General features: G+C 32.6%; 2 protein-coding genes across 2 annotated transcripts; both read right to left on the bottom strand.

Moving 5' to 3' along the window:
* Positions 1-778: 778 nt before the first annotated feature.
* Positions 779-10078, bottom strand: LOC123898598 (factor of DNA methylation 4-like). Its single transcript, XM_045949594.1, has 8 exons — positions 10069-10078; positions 4503-4595; positions 3134-4064; positions 2793-2974; positions 2428-2496; positions 2048-2332; positions 1529-1780; positions 779-1209 (listed from the first exon to the last, which is right to left on the bottom strand). The coding sequence occupies exons 3-8, from the start codon at positions 4062-4064 to the stop codon at positions 967-969; spliced, it is 1962 nt and encodes a 653-aa protein (XP_045805550.1). The 5' UTR covers positions 4503-4595; positions 10069-10078; the 3' UTR covers positions 779-966.
* On the bottom strand, positions 9860-12749 carry LOC123898599 (factor of DNA methylation 4-like). Its single transcript, XM_045949595.1, has 6 exons — positions 12645-12749; positions 11732-11913; positions 11361-11429; positions 10983-11267; positions 10650-10862; positions 9860-10323 (listed from the first exon to the last, which is right to left on the bottom strand). The coding sequence occupies exons 2-6, from the start codon at positions 11900-11902 to the stop codon at positions 10084-10086; spliced, it is 978 nt and encodes a 325-aa protein (XP_045805551.1). The 5' UTR covers positions 11903-11913; positions 12645-12749; the 3' UTR covers positions 9860-10083.
* Positions 12750-14759: the final 2010 nt, after the last annotated feature.

Below are 14759 nucleotides of genomic sequence, written 5' to 3'. Positions count from 1 at the left end.
TTATTATTTTTACACCCTTTCTTTAACAATGAACAACTGATCATTTTTGCCATGTATGGCTCGATCGCGCTAGAAATCTAACGTGAGACTCTGAGAGCACCGGGTCTATCCAAAAGTGTTCAAGGATTAACTTTACACCAACTGGACAAGAGCCAAGAGGCAAGGTAAGGTTAAATGCATACATTCTTCTTTTTTTACATAGTTTTTTTTGGTATGGAGACTTAAATGCATACACTCTAGTTACCCATAAATCTAACCTAACGCAAAATATGGGCGTCAATTGCAGTATTTGAGAAATTATTTTGGGGAAAAAAATCTAGCTAGCTATATTTTCATTATATGTGTTGCTATTTATGGCAAAAGTTATTATTGTTAAAACATCACGAATCAATTATGAGGATTAGATCTCTCTACGGGTATAAGTAAAAATATCAAAGGTCCGCTACAGTTACATTTTTCTATCGCGATATCTTGGAGAATTTTTTATTGCTAGAAGTCTAAAACTAGCATTTTCCTTTCACTATTTAATGTCTAAAATTATGAGAATAATATTTACTATAATTACTGTCATAACAGTTTGAGATAAGTAAATCTCTGAAGTACTTTAGAGAATTGAACTGGTATATAGACTATAGAACATCAATATATAGTAGTTCTGACTAATTGTTAGAAAACAGTTCTAGCAATGATATCATACCAGTAATCAACAATTTTAAAGTTCAACTTGTATCAAAAGTCTTAACCCAAAAGTCATACTTATATCCTAAATAAAGTACTATGATATCAGTACTAGCATATAACTAACAACCATACTTAACTCCTAAAGAAAGTATCATTACTAATATGAAGCATCAACAACCATTGGAAATATAATTTTGAGATGTACCAAAGTCTGCCAAATGCCAATTTAAATTAAATTCTCTGCAGACAATTCAAATTCTAAGCTCTTACCGCCCAAATGAAGCCTCAATTTCTCTTTCGCTTAGTAGTTGGTTTCAATAGCTTCCATTGCTTCATTAAATGGCAAACACCCTCCTTCAACGAAGCCTTCCTTCCTTCCCTAAAATTCCAGAGTTCTGGTATTGTGTACCTACCACTAGGATTGTACTCATTCATCTCCTTCAGAGCTGTAGCTACTGCATCATGGACCTCATCCCCAAGCTCTTCTTTCAAACTTTTCAGTTTTTCATCTCCTTCATCTAAAATTTCCTGCATGAAATATCTAACATATATTAGATCATAGTCCTTGCAGTCCACGTCAGGGAAAGAAACATGCCAAATAAGTGTTAACGACTATGCAGCCAACAATTTTTCGCTAAATAGATCTCTTAACAATACTACCAGCATAACATGCTATGTAATCACTAAGAAATGACACGTAAATTTTTTAGGGAATAAATATATCCAGAGGAGTTTCTTTTCTTAATAGAACAGTTAAATTTACAAGTTGTAGAACCAGTCTCTAAACTGAGAGGAAAAACAGATTAACATTAAGTTTAACATAACATAATTCTGTAAGTGATTGTACCTTGGAGTTCCCTTCTTTGTCAATTACAATTTTGAACGGATGCCAACTTGGATCCTTAAGATGTTCCTCCCACTGTGAGCACCACTCAATTGCTTTCAATTTCACTTCATAGGAAAGTTTTCTCTTAGTTGCTGCTTTCATATTCACATCATCAGATAACTTTCTCTCAGCTGCTTCCTCAAATGGCTTGATATCTATATCGCCCATCCTTTTCACAGCAATTATTGCATTACCCTTTGGGAGGCCAATCCACTGTGAACAAGGAAAAATAATTACTTGAACAAAACAAACAATGAAATCATAACAGATAATGAAATCATAGCAGACATTGAAACCATGACAGCAAAACAACAGCAACAAACTAGCTGAACTTATCCTTCTCAACATATAACCAATCTATCATGATATTGCAAAAGACAGTCTAAAGTTGATTTTCAGACCATTGGATGAGTTGGTGGCAAAAAGACATTAACATCATAATAATTATATTTAGATTTATATGTTGAGAAAGATACATACACTTGTTAAAGTTTTGCGGGCATCTTGCAATTCGTCATTAGTTTTGCGCTCCTGAACAACCAGTGTTTGTTGAAGATCTTCCACGCCTTCCAATTCCTCTTCCTTTTCTTGCAGATCCATTTTGATTGACTCCAGTTTTTTCTTCTCTTCCAGATCAGTATCTCCAATGTGATTCATTACTTGGAGAGCTCCTCTCAGCTGTTCAATTTCCAATTCCAAAGCTTGTTTTGCATCAAGTCCCCTCTCCAGATCATGAATTTTCTTGTGAAGTTTCTCTTTTGCTTTCTGCAACATTCAAACCATAAGACTCCTCAAAACTTAAGTGGAGGCAAGTAACTGAATAAAATACATTATAGTTAAAAGGAAAATGAAATTTGTGCCTTGTGTTCTTCAGCCAAATGCATCATTTGTTCATCAGCCTTTTTTTGCTCTGCTATTGCCATCTCATTCTGTAAACAACAAGGTGAAGAATAGATTTAATCCGTCATGAAGTATAAAATTAAGAGGGATTGGTGTACATAATTTGACACGACCAAATGGTCCATACATTAAGCAATTCTAACAATATTTTCTGTGATTGGTCCATTTTACAGGAAGCCAATATACTTGTCCTGTAAATTGATAACTTTCAAAGAAATGTGTTCAAATTTTAATTAGACCTATCAGAGAAAGTGTGTTCAAGAGTAAAAAAGAGAGAATTATTAGAGCATTGCTACCATAAATTCAAAGAGCCAAAATAAATTACTTTTTTCTTCTCAAGATATATCTTATTTCTCTCAGTATGATTATTTGCTTGTCGCCTCTGCAGATCCTTTTCACGGGACATAAGTTCATTCCTCCGAGCTTCCAGTTCCAGCCTAGCTTTTTCGTGATCCTTAGAGACATTCTCCAGATAATCACGTTCAACCTGCCGCATCTTGCTTATTTCTAATGGAAAAATGTGAAACAGAGTCAGATACCATGAAATTTTAAAAATTCACATCAACTACAACAAATCATTCCAAAATGCAACAGACAGTAAGCTACACTAAAAGTATAGATATAATAATGAGAACCAGAATTAATTCAACATAAGTATCAACATACCCTTATTAAAAAGTTCAAGCATCTCCTCTTTTTGAACCATTACTTTTGTTAGGGTCTCACTAGCCTCATGAAATTTGCTTGCTGTCTGTTCATATTCCTTGTTTTTCATCAGCAAAGTGTTGGCCAAACCGATGACAAGCTTTTTTGCTTTCCTATTATCCTCAGCTTCTTTTCCAGAAACAGTTTTCAAATCCCCATTATCCCGGAGGTGTTTACCAAATATGTCCTTAAAATTATTATAGTCGTCACCACGTGCCATCCACCCATAGAGACTATCTCCTCGGTCCTGCTTCTCTAAATCCAAATAATCCTTCTTACCGCAATGCTCAGCTATAAAGCTCCTTTCTAACATCACAGCATTGTGGAAACCATCCCACTCTTTGCCAAACTCAACAATCGCAAAAGGTGTTTGTCCATAACGGTTCCACAGTGCAATAACTTTCAGCGGCTGAAACCCTTTCATGATCAGCTCCTCCTTAATTTTCTTATGATTCTTTCCAACATGCTTTCTGCTCTTCGGGTCAAATTTAGTAACATTGTTTGCCAGAATTACTATCCAAGGCCAGACAAACAATTCATCACCAGCAGCAATGTCAACATTATGTGAACTATCCTTATCAATAGAAACACTCAAAGCAGGTAACTTATCTTTACAAGTCTTAACAGAAGGTGACTTGTGATTACCAAGGTACCTTTGAAGTGCTGAGTGTTTAGCACACTCCTTAACCGTCTCACGTGTGTCACCTATGATCCTGGCAGCATGTCTCAGAAGCTCACTCAAAGAGTCATAATCTTTGTTCCTACAGAATGGACACCTATATGTTGAGCCTGAGATTTCCAACTTATAGTAACCATCCTTCAAGCCATTGTAATATCTCCGCTCATAGTACTCCAAATCAGACTCACGAGTAGGTTCTGATTTTCCATACATCTGGAAATGAAAATAACAAAATCAACTCTCAAGAAGTAGCAATACAACAAATAGCTACATACAGTGATCTGATGACTAAAATAAAAAATTAAAAATCACAAAATCAACTCTAGATGATTATTAAGCTGAATCAAAGCAATGCTTAAAAGGAAAAACACAATTATGAAGCAGAGTTAGAGTATAAACACACAACAATCCATCAAACAGTAGAAATAGATGATTATTAAGCTGAATCAAAACAATGCTTATGAAGCAGATTTAGACTATAAACAAACAATAATCCATGATTAGAGTATAAACACACAATAATCCATGAAACAGTAGAAACAGATGATTATTAAGATGAATCAAAGCAATGCTTAAAAGTTCAAACGCAATTATGAAGTATAAATACACAATAATCAATGAAACAGTAGAAATAAATGATAGTACTGTTACCTTGTGGTTGAAGAATTCGATTTGTGAGCAATAATGATGGTGAAAATCAGAGGAGAAAATGGCGTGAATGAGTAAGAAGATGAGAAGAAAACCCTAAAAGAATGTTCCAGAAACTGAAATTAGTGTATGAAATGAAAATATGAAATGGAAAATTTGTACTATTTGTAAATAAGAAAAAAAAATAAACAAATTCTTGTTACAGTAGTATAATATAGTAATAAAAGGATGAAACGGTATCGTTTGATAGTATTTGGATAAGAAGAGAGTTGGTTTTGATTTGTACGAATACGAATTCGTTGTTGCTGCATTGCATTACATTTTTCGTTAGTACTACCGCGTGCTGTGCTTCGTTTCTGTGTACTGTGCTGAGCAACGACGCAAGCAAAGAAGTTAGTTTCAAACGTTCTATAGTTGGATTGGGATTTTGTGTGTCTTATTTGGGAAAGGTATTGTGGATCAATTTCGTCTGTATGATAAATCAAAGGCTGCAGAATAAGCCACGTGAATCCTTTGTTTGTGTTAATTACTAAATTTTTAAAGATGATAAAAGTAAAAATTGATGTACAAGTGGCTTGTTCTACACCTTCTGATTCATCGGGCAGAATAAATTGATCCAAGAGTATGGTGTTTTTGAGTTAGGATACTTTACAATTTTTGCTTTTTCCATTTTTGCCATTACTAAAGTTTTTGGAATATAAATTCAATGATGTGACATTTAGTGGAGTCAATAATTATATATATATATATATATATATATATATATATATATATATATATATATATATATATATACATAAATGGCTGGATCATAAAGATATAATGTTTCTGTAAACGAAAACATAATCCATAAAATAATATGATCAAAAGTAGGTAAATTATCAAGAAATAAATCTAATTCAGTTGTTAAATAGAATATAATTTGGAAAGTTAATATAAGAAAGAAGAAATTATAACAAAACATTTTTATTCAAATAAGATGCTTACAAAGTATTGGATCTCTAGAATTCCTCAGATTGTTGTACTGTGAGAATTTTTCGATGATCCTTAACACAAACTACACTTCCTTTTATAGATGAGAAGGAAGCTCCTAGACTTTAATGCACTGACAGCTGTCAGTTGAAACTAAATAATTACATGACCATTATTTCTAAAACAAACAAAAAACTTTTACAAAATAGTCAAAAGTAAAGATAAAGATGTCTGCCACGAATCTAGCTTTCTGAAAAGCAAAGATTCCCAAATAATCTTGTCGGCCAAATGACAATAATGATGCTTGAACCAATAATTTTTTAATCCTGTAGATCTATAATTCCATAGCAATCGTCTCCATTATCCCTGGTGAGGCTTTGAGACGAATCTCCTGAGTCTTCATCGTTGTTGATGTCTGACTCCGATATTGCTACTTGTAATTTCTTTAAAAATTCTTTTTTGTTGGTTGAAGAAGATAAATCAGCCAAAAATTTTGATTTTTCGGCTAAGAATTCTTCTTCTTTTTCTGCGACCTCTTTGGGAACGAGGCACTTTGGATTTTTATTAAACCAATCTTGTAATACTTGTGCTTTAATTAAATCGGGATTAAACTTGTTCCACCATTTAATTCTTATGCTCCGAACGATCCAAAAGGTGTTGGAATTGGGAATTGATAATTCTTTTTTGAAAGTCCATGAAGTAATCCATGAAATTCCAAATGTAGCATGAAAAGCTAATACCTTTAAATGATCTGGTACATTAATTCTTGAGCTAAAAGATTCAAATGCTATAGCTGCAAAATCTGGATAAATATTGTCTTCTGGGCCCCATTCATGGAACCATTTAACAAACCATAATGGGAATTTAAGGGGGAAGTCTTTCTTAAACCAGATGAACCAAGAATGATCAAATGGCTGATAATATAACATATTGGACCAAGCGTCCATGTAATCATAATATGAATAATTCTGGGGAGTAAAGCGCCTAGTGAAGCTTCTGGTATGAGAAGGATGAGCCTTCCAATCAGAAGGTGATAAAATTTTTAAAATTTTTAAATTTTGAAAAAATAATTTTATTTTTATCATTCTTATCAAAAGTATGAGTTATATCAATGGACTCAGTATCCACTAAAATAAACTCATAAAATAATCTGGACTTTTCTGGGTGAGAGGGTAAGTAATGAAAACCTTGAGGGAAGAATTTGGAAGTAATTTGAAGTAATGATCCATTGGAATTAAATTCTGGCTCTAATAGAAAAAGAATCTTTTTGTAATCTTTTTCCATAAAAGGACAGGATAATGAATCTGGGGGAGTGTAGAAGGGTAATTTTTCTGGGTTTTTTGAAGGGGTATTTAATGAGGATGGAGTGTTTAAAGAAAAAGTTAATGGCGAAATTAATTTTGAATTTAATGATGGCCTAATACCTCTAGGTGATGAAGAGGGATAAAAGGCTGGTAAGGCCAAAGGGGTTAATGGGGTGAATTTATTTTGGGTTGGTAATGAAGTAGAAGCCGATGAACTCTGTAATGCTTGTTTTGCGGTAATAACTTTTTTGGACTCCTCAAGAGGAGGGCCATAACTGTCTTTTTTACTCATTTTCTCTGTAAAAATTCTCTAGTAAGATAATCTGGTAATGAATTCTTTTCTCCTTTAATATGTTCTATATCAAAATCAAAACAGGATAATAAAGCTTGCCATCTGGCAAAAATATGTTTGGAAACTAGATTTTTAACATCTTTTTGTAAAACTTCTTTTGCAGCCTTACAATCAGATCTTAATAAAAACTTCTTTGAAAATACATCATCTTGAAATTTAGTAATACATAAAACAATTGCTAAAACTTCTTTTTTAATAGTACTGTAATTTAGTTGTGCCGGATTCCAGGTTCCAGAATAATACCTAACCACTTGTTCTAAGGATGACTCTGGTAATTTTTGTTTTAATATTCCTCCAAATCCTAAATCAGAGGAATCAGTTTCTACTATAAGAAAGGCTTGGGGATCTGGGATTCCTAAGCAGGGTAGTCTTTTGACTAGTTGCTTAATTTTTCTAATACTTTGACTCATGGTTTCATCCCATGGGGGAGGGTTCTTCTTAAGTCTTTTGAACAAAGGTAGACAAATGATTCTAATGTTGGGAATAAAGTCAGCCACATAATTTACGCATCCTAAAAACCTTTGTAATTGTGTTTTATCTTTTAATTCATCTGGGAATTTATCTCCAAATTCTATAGCTCTACTAATGGGAGTAATAGTTCCTTGATATATGTTAAAGCCTAAAAATCTCACATTAACTTGGAATAATTTCATTTTTCTAGCTGATAAAACTAATCCATTGTTTTTAATGATTTTAAAGAATTTTTCTAAGTGATCAAAATGTTCATTTAGAGATTTGGAAAAAACTAATATGTCATCTAAATAGACAATGGAAAATTCTTGATAATCATTTAATATATCATTCATAATATGTTGGAATTCACTAGGAGCATTTTTTAACCCTAGAGGCATTACATTCCATTCATAATGACCGAAGGGAACTACAAAAGCAGTTTTATACTTATCTTTTTCTTCTAATTGAATTTGATAATATCCTGACTTTAAATCAAATTTAGAAAATATAATTGAATTAGATAATCGTCCTATTAAATCTTTTTTATTAGGAATGGGATATCTAATCCATTGAAGCACTTTATTTAAGGGTTTATAATTAATAACTAACCTGGGAGCACCTCTCTCTAATTATATATATATATATATATCATAAAACTCTTCAAAACTATTTCTTTTGGTAGAAAAACTCTTCAAAACTCTATAAATGAAGAGAAAAAATGGAGAATAGAAAGGGAGATGATCATAACTCGGTGTTTTTTCTCTTACAAAGACATACTAGTAGAATCACAATCAAGTTTTTTTCAAACGTAATAAAAGCAAACAAAAACTATCTAATTTTCTTAAAGTTTATTATTATTTTTTTATTTATTTACAATGAGCTGAGAATCGAACATACTACCCAAACCCCACACCACTAGACCAAACTTAGTGGCTTAAAGTTTATTATTGAATTTCAGATTTTTGCTTTGACTGATTAACTAATTTAACTTAAATAGAAAATAATAAAAAAATAAATAATTGTGCAAAAACAGAAAAAATAAAATACTGTTAATAAAGAACAAACTTCCATTTTAAAAAAATGACAAGTTCTAAATTTGAATAAAAATCTTATAAAGTAAATTTTCAAACGGTACAAAAAATTTAAAATTTTTATTTATAACTTTTTTTTGCATGCATGTACTTCACCCATAGTAGTTCATATTTTTTTTCCCCAGATGGAATAGTTATTTGCAAGATCTAATTATTTTTGTAGGCAGTGAATAATATCTTATAATCTTGAGAATGGAACATGATCAATAATGTTTAACTTGTCAAGAGAAGCCATAAAATATTTTCATGTCATGGACATATTATTAATTGGAGGTAAATTGTCACAATCCATTTGTTTAAGATTTAGTTAGATCCTAGAAGTAAAGAATCCGAACATCTTATATCATAATTTAGTTCGGATTCTAAAAGGTTGAAAGTTTTCGTAGCGCCACTGGCTTAGTTCCCCACTCGGATTGTCGTGCTTTGTCTTTCTCGGGTTTTTTAACCGTTCACCACGACATATACATACATTAACCGATTAACGACTTTCTCTAAACTTGCAAGAATAAGAGAGGGCGCATAACTTGAAAAATAATTGGAGGTAACTTTCGTGTCAAACAAATTAGGCACTCAAAGCATATTTGACATATTTACTTTGTGTCAAATAAATGACCAATGTAGATCACCAGTGGACAAAGTGAGGAAAACTGTGCTTACCAAAAACCAATAGGATTCAGAACTTTCAGAGTTTTGGTGAATCAATGTTGGCAAAACAAAGCTTAAGGATTATATCTCAGCAACATTCATTAACAGCTAGTTGCAATAAAAGCTAAATGGATCATAAAAAATGAACTTGTTCGAAAATAGAAAATGGCAAAAACATCAACATTTGGGAAGACAATTGGATTCCCCCATCAGATTCGAGTTTGAAGTTGTAACACGAAAGCCTCTAGAGTCAAAGATCTTATCGGTTAGGGACCTTGTTGATACGGACAAAATTCCTTGCTATTGATCGAGAGATGGTATTTAAAATTCTTATTGAACATCCTAATGAGAAAGATCAACAACCAACATTGTGGGTGGACAAGGACAACAGAGATGGAATATACATTCTTATGTATGGCCAAAATCAAACAATGGAAAACAACAAATACATTGTGGAAAAAAGTTTGGAACCTAAAAGCACCTCCTAGACAACAAATTTTCATTTTGACTTCAATTTATAGAAGTTTTTTTCTGACCAACTTGTTTTACAATTTTTTATAACTAAATATTTTCAAAAACATTTAAAATGCTCACATTATCTGCTAAAATAGTATATATGATATTACATTATATATCACAATTAAACGAAGTATCACCATCACCATCCGGAGATATAATTTGAGCCGGAGAGTCTGTTAAAGCTAGAATTTATATTAAATTTTCTGCATATAAGTCTAATACTAAGTTCTTACCACTGAAATAAAGCCTCAAATTCTCCTTCGCTGATTTGATCTCGATTGCTTCCATTGCTTTATTAAATCGGAAACACCCTCCTTCAATGAAGCCTTCCTTCCTTCTTTATGATTCCAGAGTTCCGGTATTGAGTACCTACCACTAGGATTGTACTCATTTAACTCCTTTAGAGCTGTAGCTACTGCATCATGCACCTCATCTCCAAACTCACCCTTCAAACTTCTCAGCTTTTCATCTTCTTCGTCTAATATTTCCTGCGTGATATAACTAACATATATTAGATCATGGTCCATGCAGTTCACATCAGAGGAAGAACCACACCAAACAATTGCTAACGATGGCAATTTTCTGTAAATATATGTCTCTAAACAATACCAATAGCATGCGATGCATTGTAATAATTAAGAAACGATGCATTATATTTTTAGGGGATACATGTTTTCCAAAGAAGTGTCTCAATACAACAGTTGAAGTCTCGGTCACAAGTTCGAGTAGCAGTAGGATCAGCCTCTAAATTGAGAAAAATATTAACTTTAACTTGAAGTTACGGTCACAGTTGAAGTTATAGAAGTCATTGTACCTTGGAGTTCCCTTCTTTGTCGATTACAATTTTGAGAGGAAGCCAGTTGCAATCCCTAATATGTTCATCCCACTTTGAAAACCACTCCATTGCTTTCACATGCGCTTCATCAGAAAACTTTCTCTTAGCTGCTTCCAAAAACGGCTTAATAGGAAGTTCGCCTATCCTTTTAACTGAAATTGTGGCTCGAGCATCTGGGCAGCAGCAAATCCACTGTGAACAAAGAAAAAGAGTTACTTGAGTAAAAGCCATTCTAAAGTTGATTTTCAGACCATTGGATGAGTTGATGGCAAAAAGATATATATAGATTTATATGTTGAGAAAGATACATACACTTATTAATTTTTTGCGGGAATCTTGCAACTCGTCATTAATTTTGCGCTCCCAAATAACCAGCATTTGTTTAAGATCTTCCACAACTTCCAATTCCTCTTCCTTTTCTTGCAGATGCATTTTGATCGCCTCCAGTTTTTCCTTCTCTTCCAGATCAGTCTCTCCGATGTGCTTCATTACTTTGTGAGCTCCTCTCAGCTGTTCAATTTCCAATTCCAATCCATGTTTTTCATCAAGCTCTCTCTCCAGGTCATGAATTTTATTGTGAAGTTTTTCTTTCTCTTTCTGCAACATTCAAACCAAAAGAGTCCTCAACACTTATGTGGATGCAAGTAACTGAATTAAATACTTTAGATAAAAGGAAAACGAAATTTGTGCCTTGTGTTTATAGGCCAAATGCATCATTTGTTCATCCGCCTTTTTTTGCTCTGCTATTGCCATCTCATTCTGCAAAAAACAAGATGACGAACAGATTTAATCCGTCATAAAGTATAAAAATAAGAGAGATTAGTGTACGTAATTTGACGCAAAACACCAAATGGTACATACATTAAGGAATGCTGACAACACTTTTAGTGATTGGTCCATTTTTTAAGAAGCCGATTTAGTTGTCATGTAAATTGATCACTTTCAAAGAAACGCATACAAATTATAAGAAATAGACCAATCGGAGAAAGTGTTTTACGAGATTGTTATAAGAAAAATTATTAGCATTGCTACCATAAATTTGAAGAGCCAAAATAAATTACCTGTTTCTTCTCAAGAAATAGCTTATCTATCTCATTTTGATTATCGGCTTGATGCTTCTGCAGATCCTTTTCATGGGACATAAGTTCATTCCTCCGAGCTTCCAATTCTAGCCTAGCTTTTTCATGATCCTTAGCCACATTCACCAGATATTCGCGTTCAACCTGCCACATCCTGCTTATTTCTAATGTGAAATAAACTCAGGTAGTCAGGGACCATGAAATATTAAAATTTCACATCAACTACAAAAAAACATTCAAAAATGAATTTAAGCTACACTAAAAGGATAGATATAGGGTGTGTTTGTTTAAGCTTTAAAAAAAAATGATTTTGTTTTGAAAAAATCTAGAGATTTTTTTTAGGGATTTTTTAAAAAATCTTAAACTACTTTATGTTTGTTTACTATCTAAAAAATCATTTTCTAAGCCCCTACACCTAAATACCTTTTTCTTTAAAAAAAAAAAGTTATTAGGACTCATTTCAAGTCTAAAAATGATTTTTTTAACAAAACGATTTTCTAAAAAATCTAAAACAAACACTATTAAAAAGATAAATGTGATTTTTTTTAAAGAAAAAATAGATTTTTTTTTGGAAGTATGGCTAGTCGAGTTCTCTTGGGTTCGATTGATCTAGAGGTTTTCTTTTGTGGGAAGTCTTGTCTCATGTCCTCTCATTGAGGACTAGTTTAGGGATAGTCTCCCTAATTTTGGTTTTGTTTTTGTTCCCTTTTTTTTTATCTGGGTAAGGTTTGGTCCCCCACTTTGTATAGTTTCCCCCCTTTTTTTATATTATATATATGAGCAAAGAGGTATACGATTAGTGCTACTAGATGTCTCTCTCTGATGTCTACTAGTCACTATGATGTCTTATAATGCTCTTAATTTACCTACAAAAAATAATCTGTAACAAACGCACCCTTGATAATATATGTTGAACCTGAGTAACCATCCTTCAAGTCATTGTAATATTTCCGCTTGTAGTACTCAAAATCAGACGCACGAGTATGTTCAGATATTCGATACATCTGAAAATGAAAATCATAAAATGAACTTCAAAGAAATAACAACATAACAAATAACTGCATACAATGATGACTAAAATGAAAATCATAAAATCAACTCCAAAGAAGTTACATATATATGCAAAATGAAGCAATATGCAAAAGGAAAGTAAATACTAGATGATCATTAAGCTCAATCAAAGTTATGCTAAAAAGAAAAAACGTAATTATGAAGCTAATTAGTGTATAAATAGAAAATAAACAATTAAATAGTAGAAATGATAGTGTTACCTTTGTGGTTGAAGAATGCGCTTTGACAAGCAAGCCTTAAGGGTGAGAATGAGTGAGAGAGAGAGAGGAAGAAGATGAAAAGAAAACCCTATGAATAAGAACTTCCACAAATATGAAAAGGCGTGCATATATGAAAATATGAAATGAATGAAATATTCAAGGGTAATGAATGCTAAATGGAAATGCTAACTACAAAAAAAAAATTGAGAATCGTGAGTACTATTCATATAACATGTTCAATTTATCGCAACGAGTATTTTTAAAATATATAATTTTTATAATTTTTTATAATAGATAATTAAATATAGGAGAATGTTAACTTGTGCCCTTAAGGCACATGTTAAGGAAGTAAAAATAGAAATTATTAAATGCTAATTTGTGCATTTTGACTTTTGAAGCATTAAATTTCTTGTATCATTAAATGTTGAATTTCTATTTTGGTATATCTTATCATGTGCCCTTAGGGCACATGTTAACAAGACCCTTAAATATATTATTGACCAAAATTTTGCATTGAGATGTGTGTATTGATCTAAAATGACACTTAACAAGTTCTTAAATATAGTTTTTTTTTTGATAAGTTCTCAAAGGAAAGAGATTTCATTTTAAAGAAACTCATTAAGTTCAATGTCTTGGTTAAATGTCGAAGGAGTAAATGTTTGTCACACTAGATATAAATAGGACTCGAAAAAATAATTAAACTATAGATTGTTTCTTCCATTCACATAAATATGCAATAGTTGCATAGCTTCGTTCAATTTTAGTGTTAACTAAACTGTGTATAGTTAAGACAAGCTCTCCAAAATATGCATTGTAATAATTATAATAACTAGTACATAATTTCAAATGCATATATAGGCATTAGATTGATAGGAATGAAAGAAAAGAAAAGAAAAACTCATACAACTTTCCAAATTGTGTAAGATGACATTATACTCTTTGAGAATGATTTGGTTACAGTTCACCTTCTCTAAACTTGTACTCCCCCGTCCTAAAATATAAGCAAAATATGGTCGACGAAAGTGGATGTATTTGGACCATATTTTGGACCTATAGATCACTCGAGCGTAAAAGGGATAGTGAATTTGTGAGTTTGTTCTAATGTTGTTGAGTCGAGTCCTTTAACGGGTGTGGTTTAGATGTTGAAATAGTGGTGGAAGTTGGAATGTCGGATGGCTTCGCCGGAGCTTGCCAGCAACGAGGATCTGACTGTGATTGGACTGAGCTAGGAACCATTTGGCGTAGATAGAAATACATAACATTAGCTAATTGTTAAATAAACCAGTCAGTCAGTTGTAGCTAAAAATAAAAAATATGCTTTTTATAAGGATAGGTTTGATTTCAACCTATATGCTTCCCAAAACATTTGTTACTGAGACAATACCCGATTTTATAGGTTTGATTTCAACCTATATGTCTTATAGGGATGGCAAAAAAACTCAAACCCGAGAGACCCACCCGAACTCAAACCCAAGTCAACGGGCGAAACCCGATTTGACTGGGTTTGGGTTCGGGTGACACCCGATAATATGGGTGTGGGTTTGGTATCAGTCAAACCCACACCCGAAACTCATACACCCACCTGAAATATTTTACAATTACCTAATTACCCCCATAGTCTCCCTCAATTTCGTTGGAAGACCTTAAATTTTAGTTGTAATTTAATTTCTTGAAAGTCTATGTTGTAATTTCTTGAAAGTCTATGTTTGAATTTCCTTGGAAGACCTTAATTTTAGTTG

Source organism: Trifolium pratense, linkage group LG7 (assembly GCF_020283565.1).
Source record: "Trifolium pratense cultivar HEN17-A07 linkage group LG7, ARS_RC_1.1, whole genome shotgun sequence".
Lineage (NCBI taxonomy): Eukaryota > Viridiplantae > Streptophyta > Magnoliopsida > Fabales > Fabaceae > Trifolium > Trifolium pratense.
Note: the sequence above shows the minus strand (reverse complement) of the source record. Positions and strands in the feature narration are given on the sequence as shown.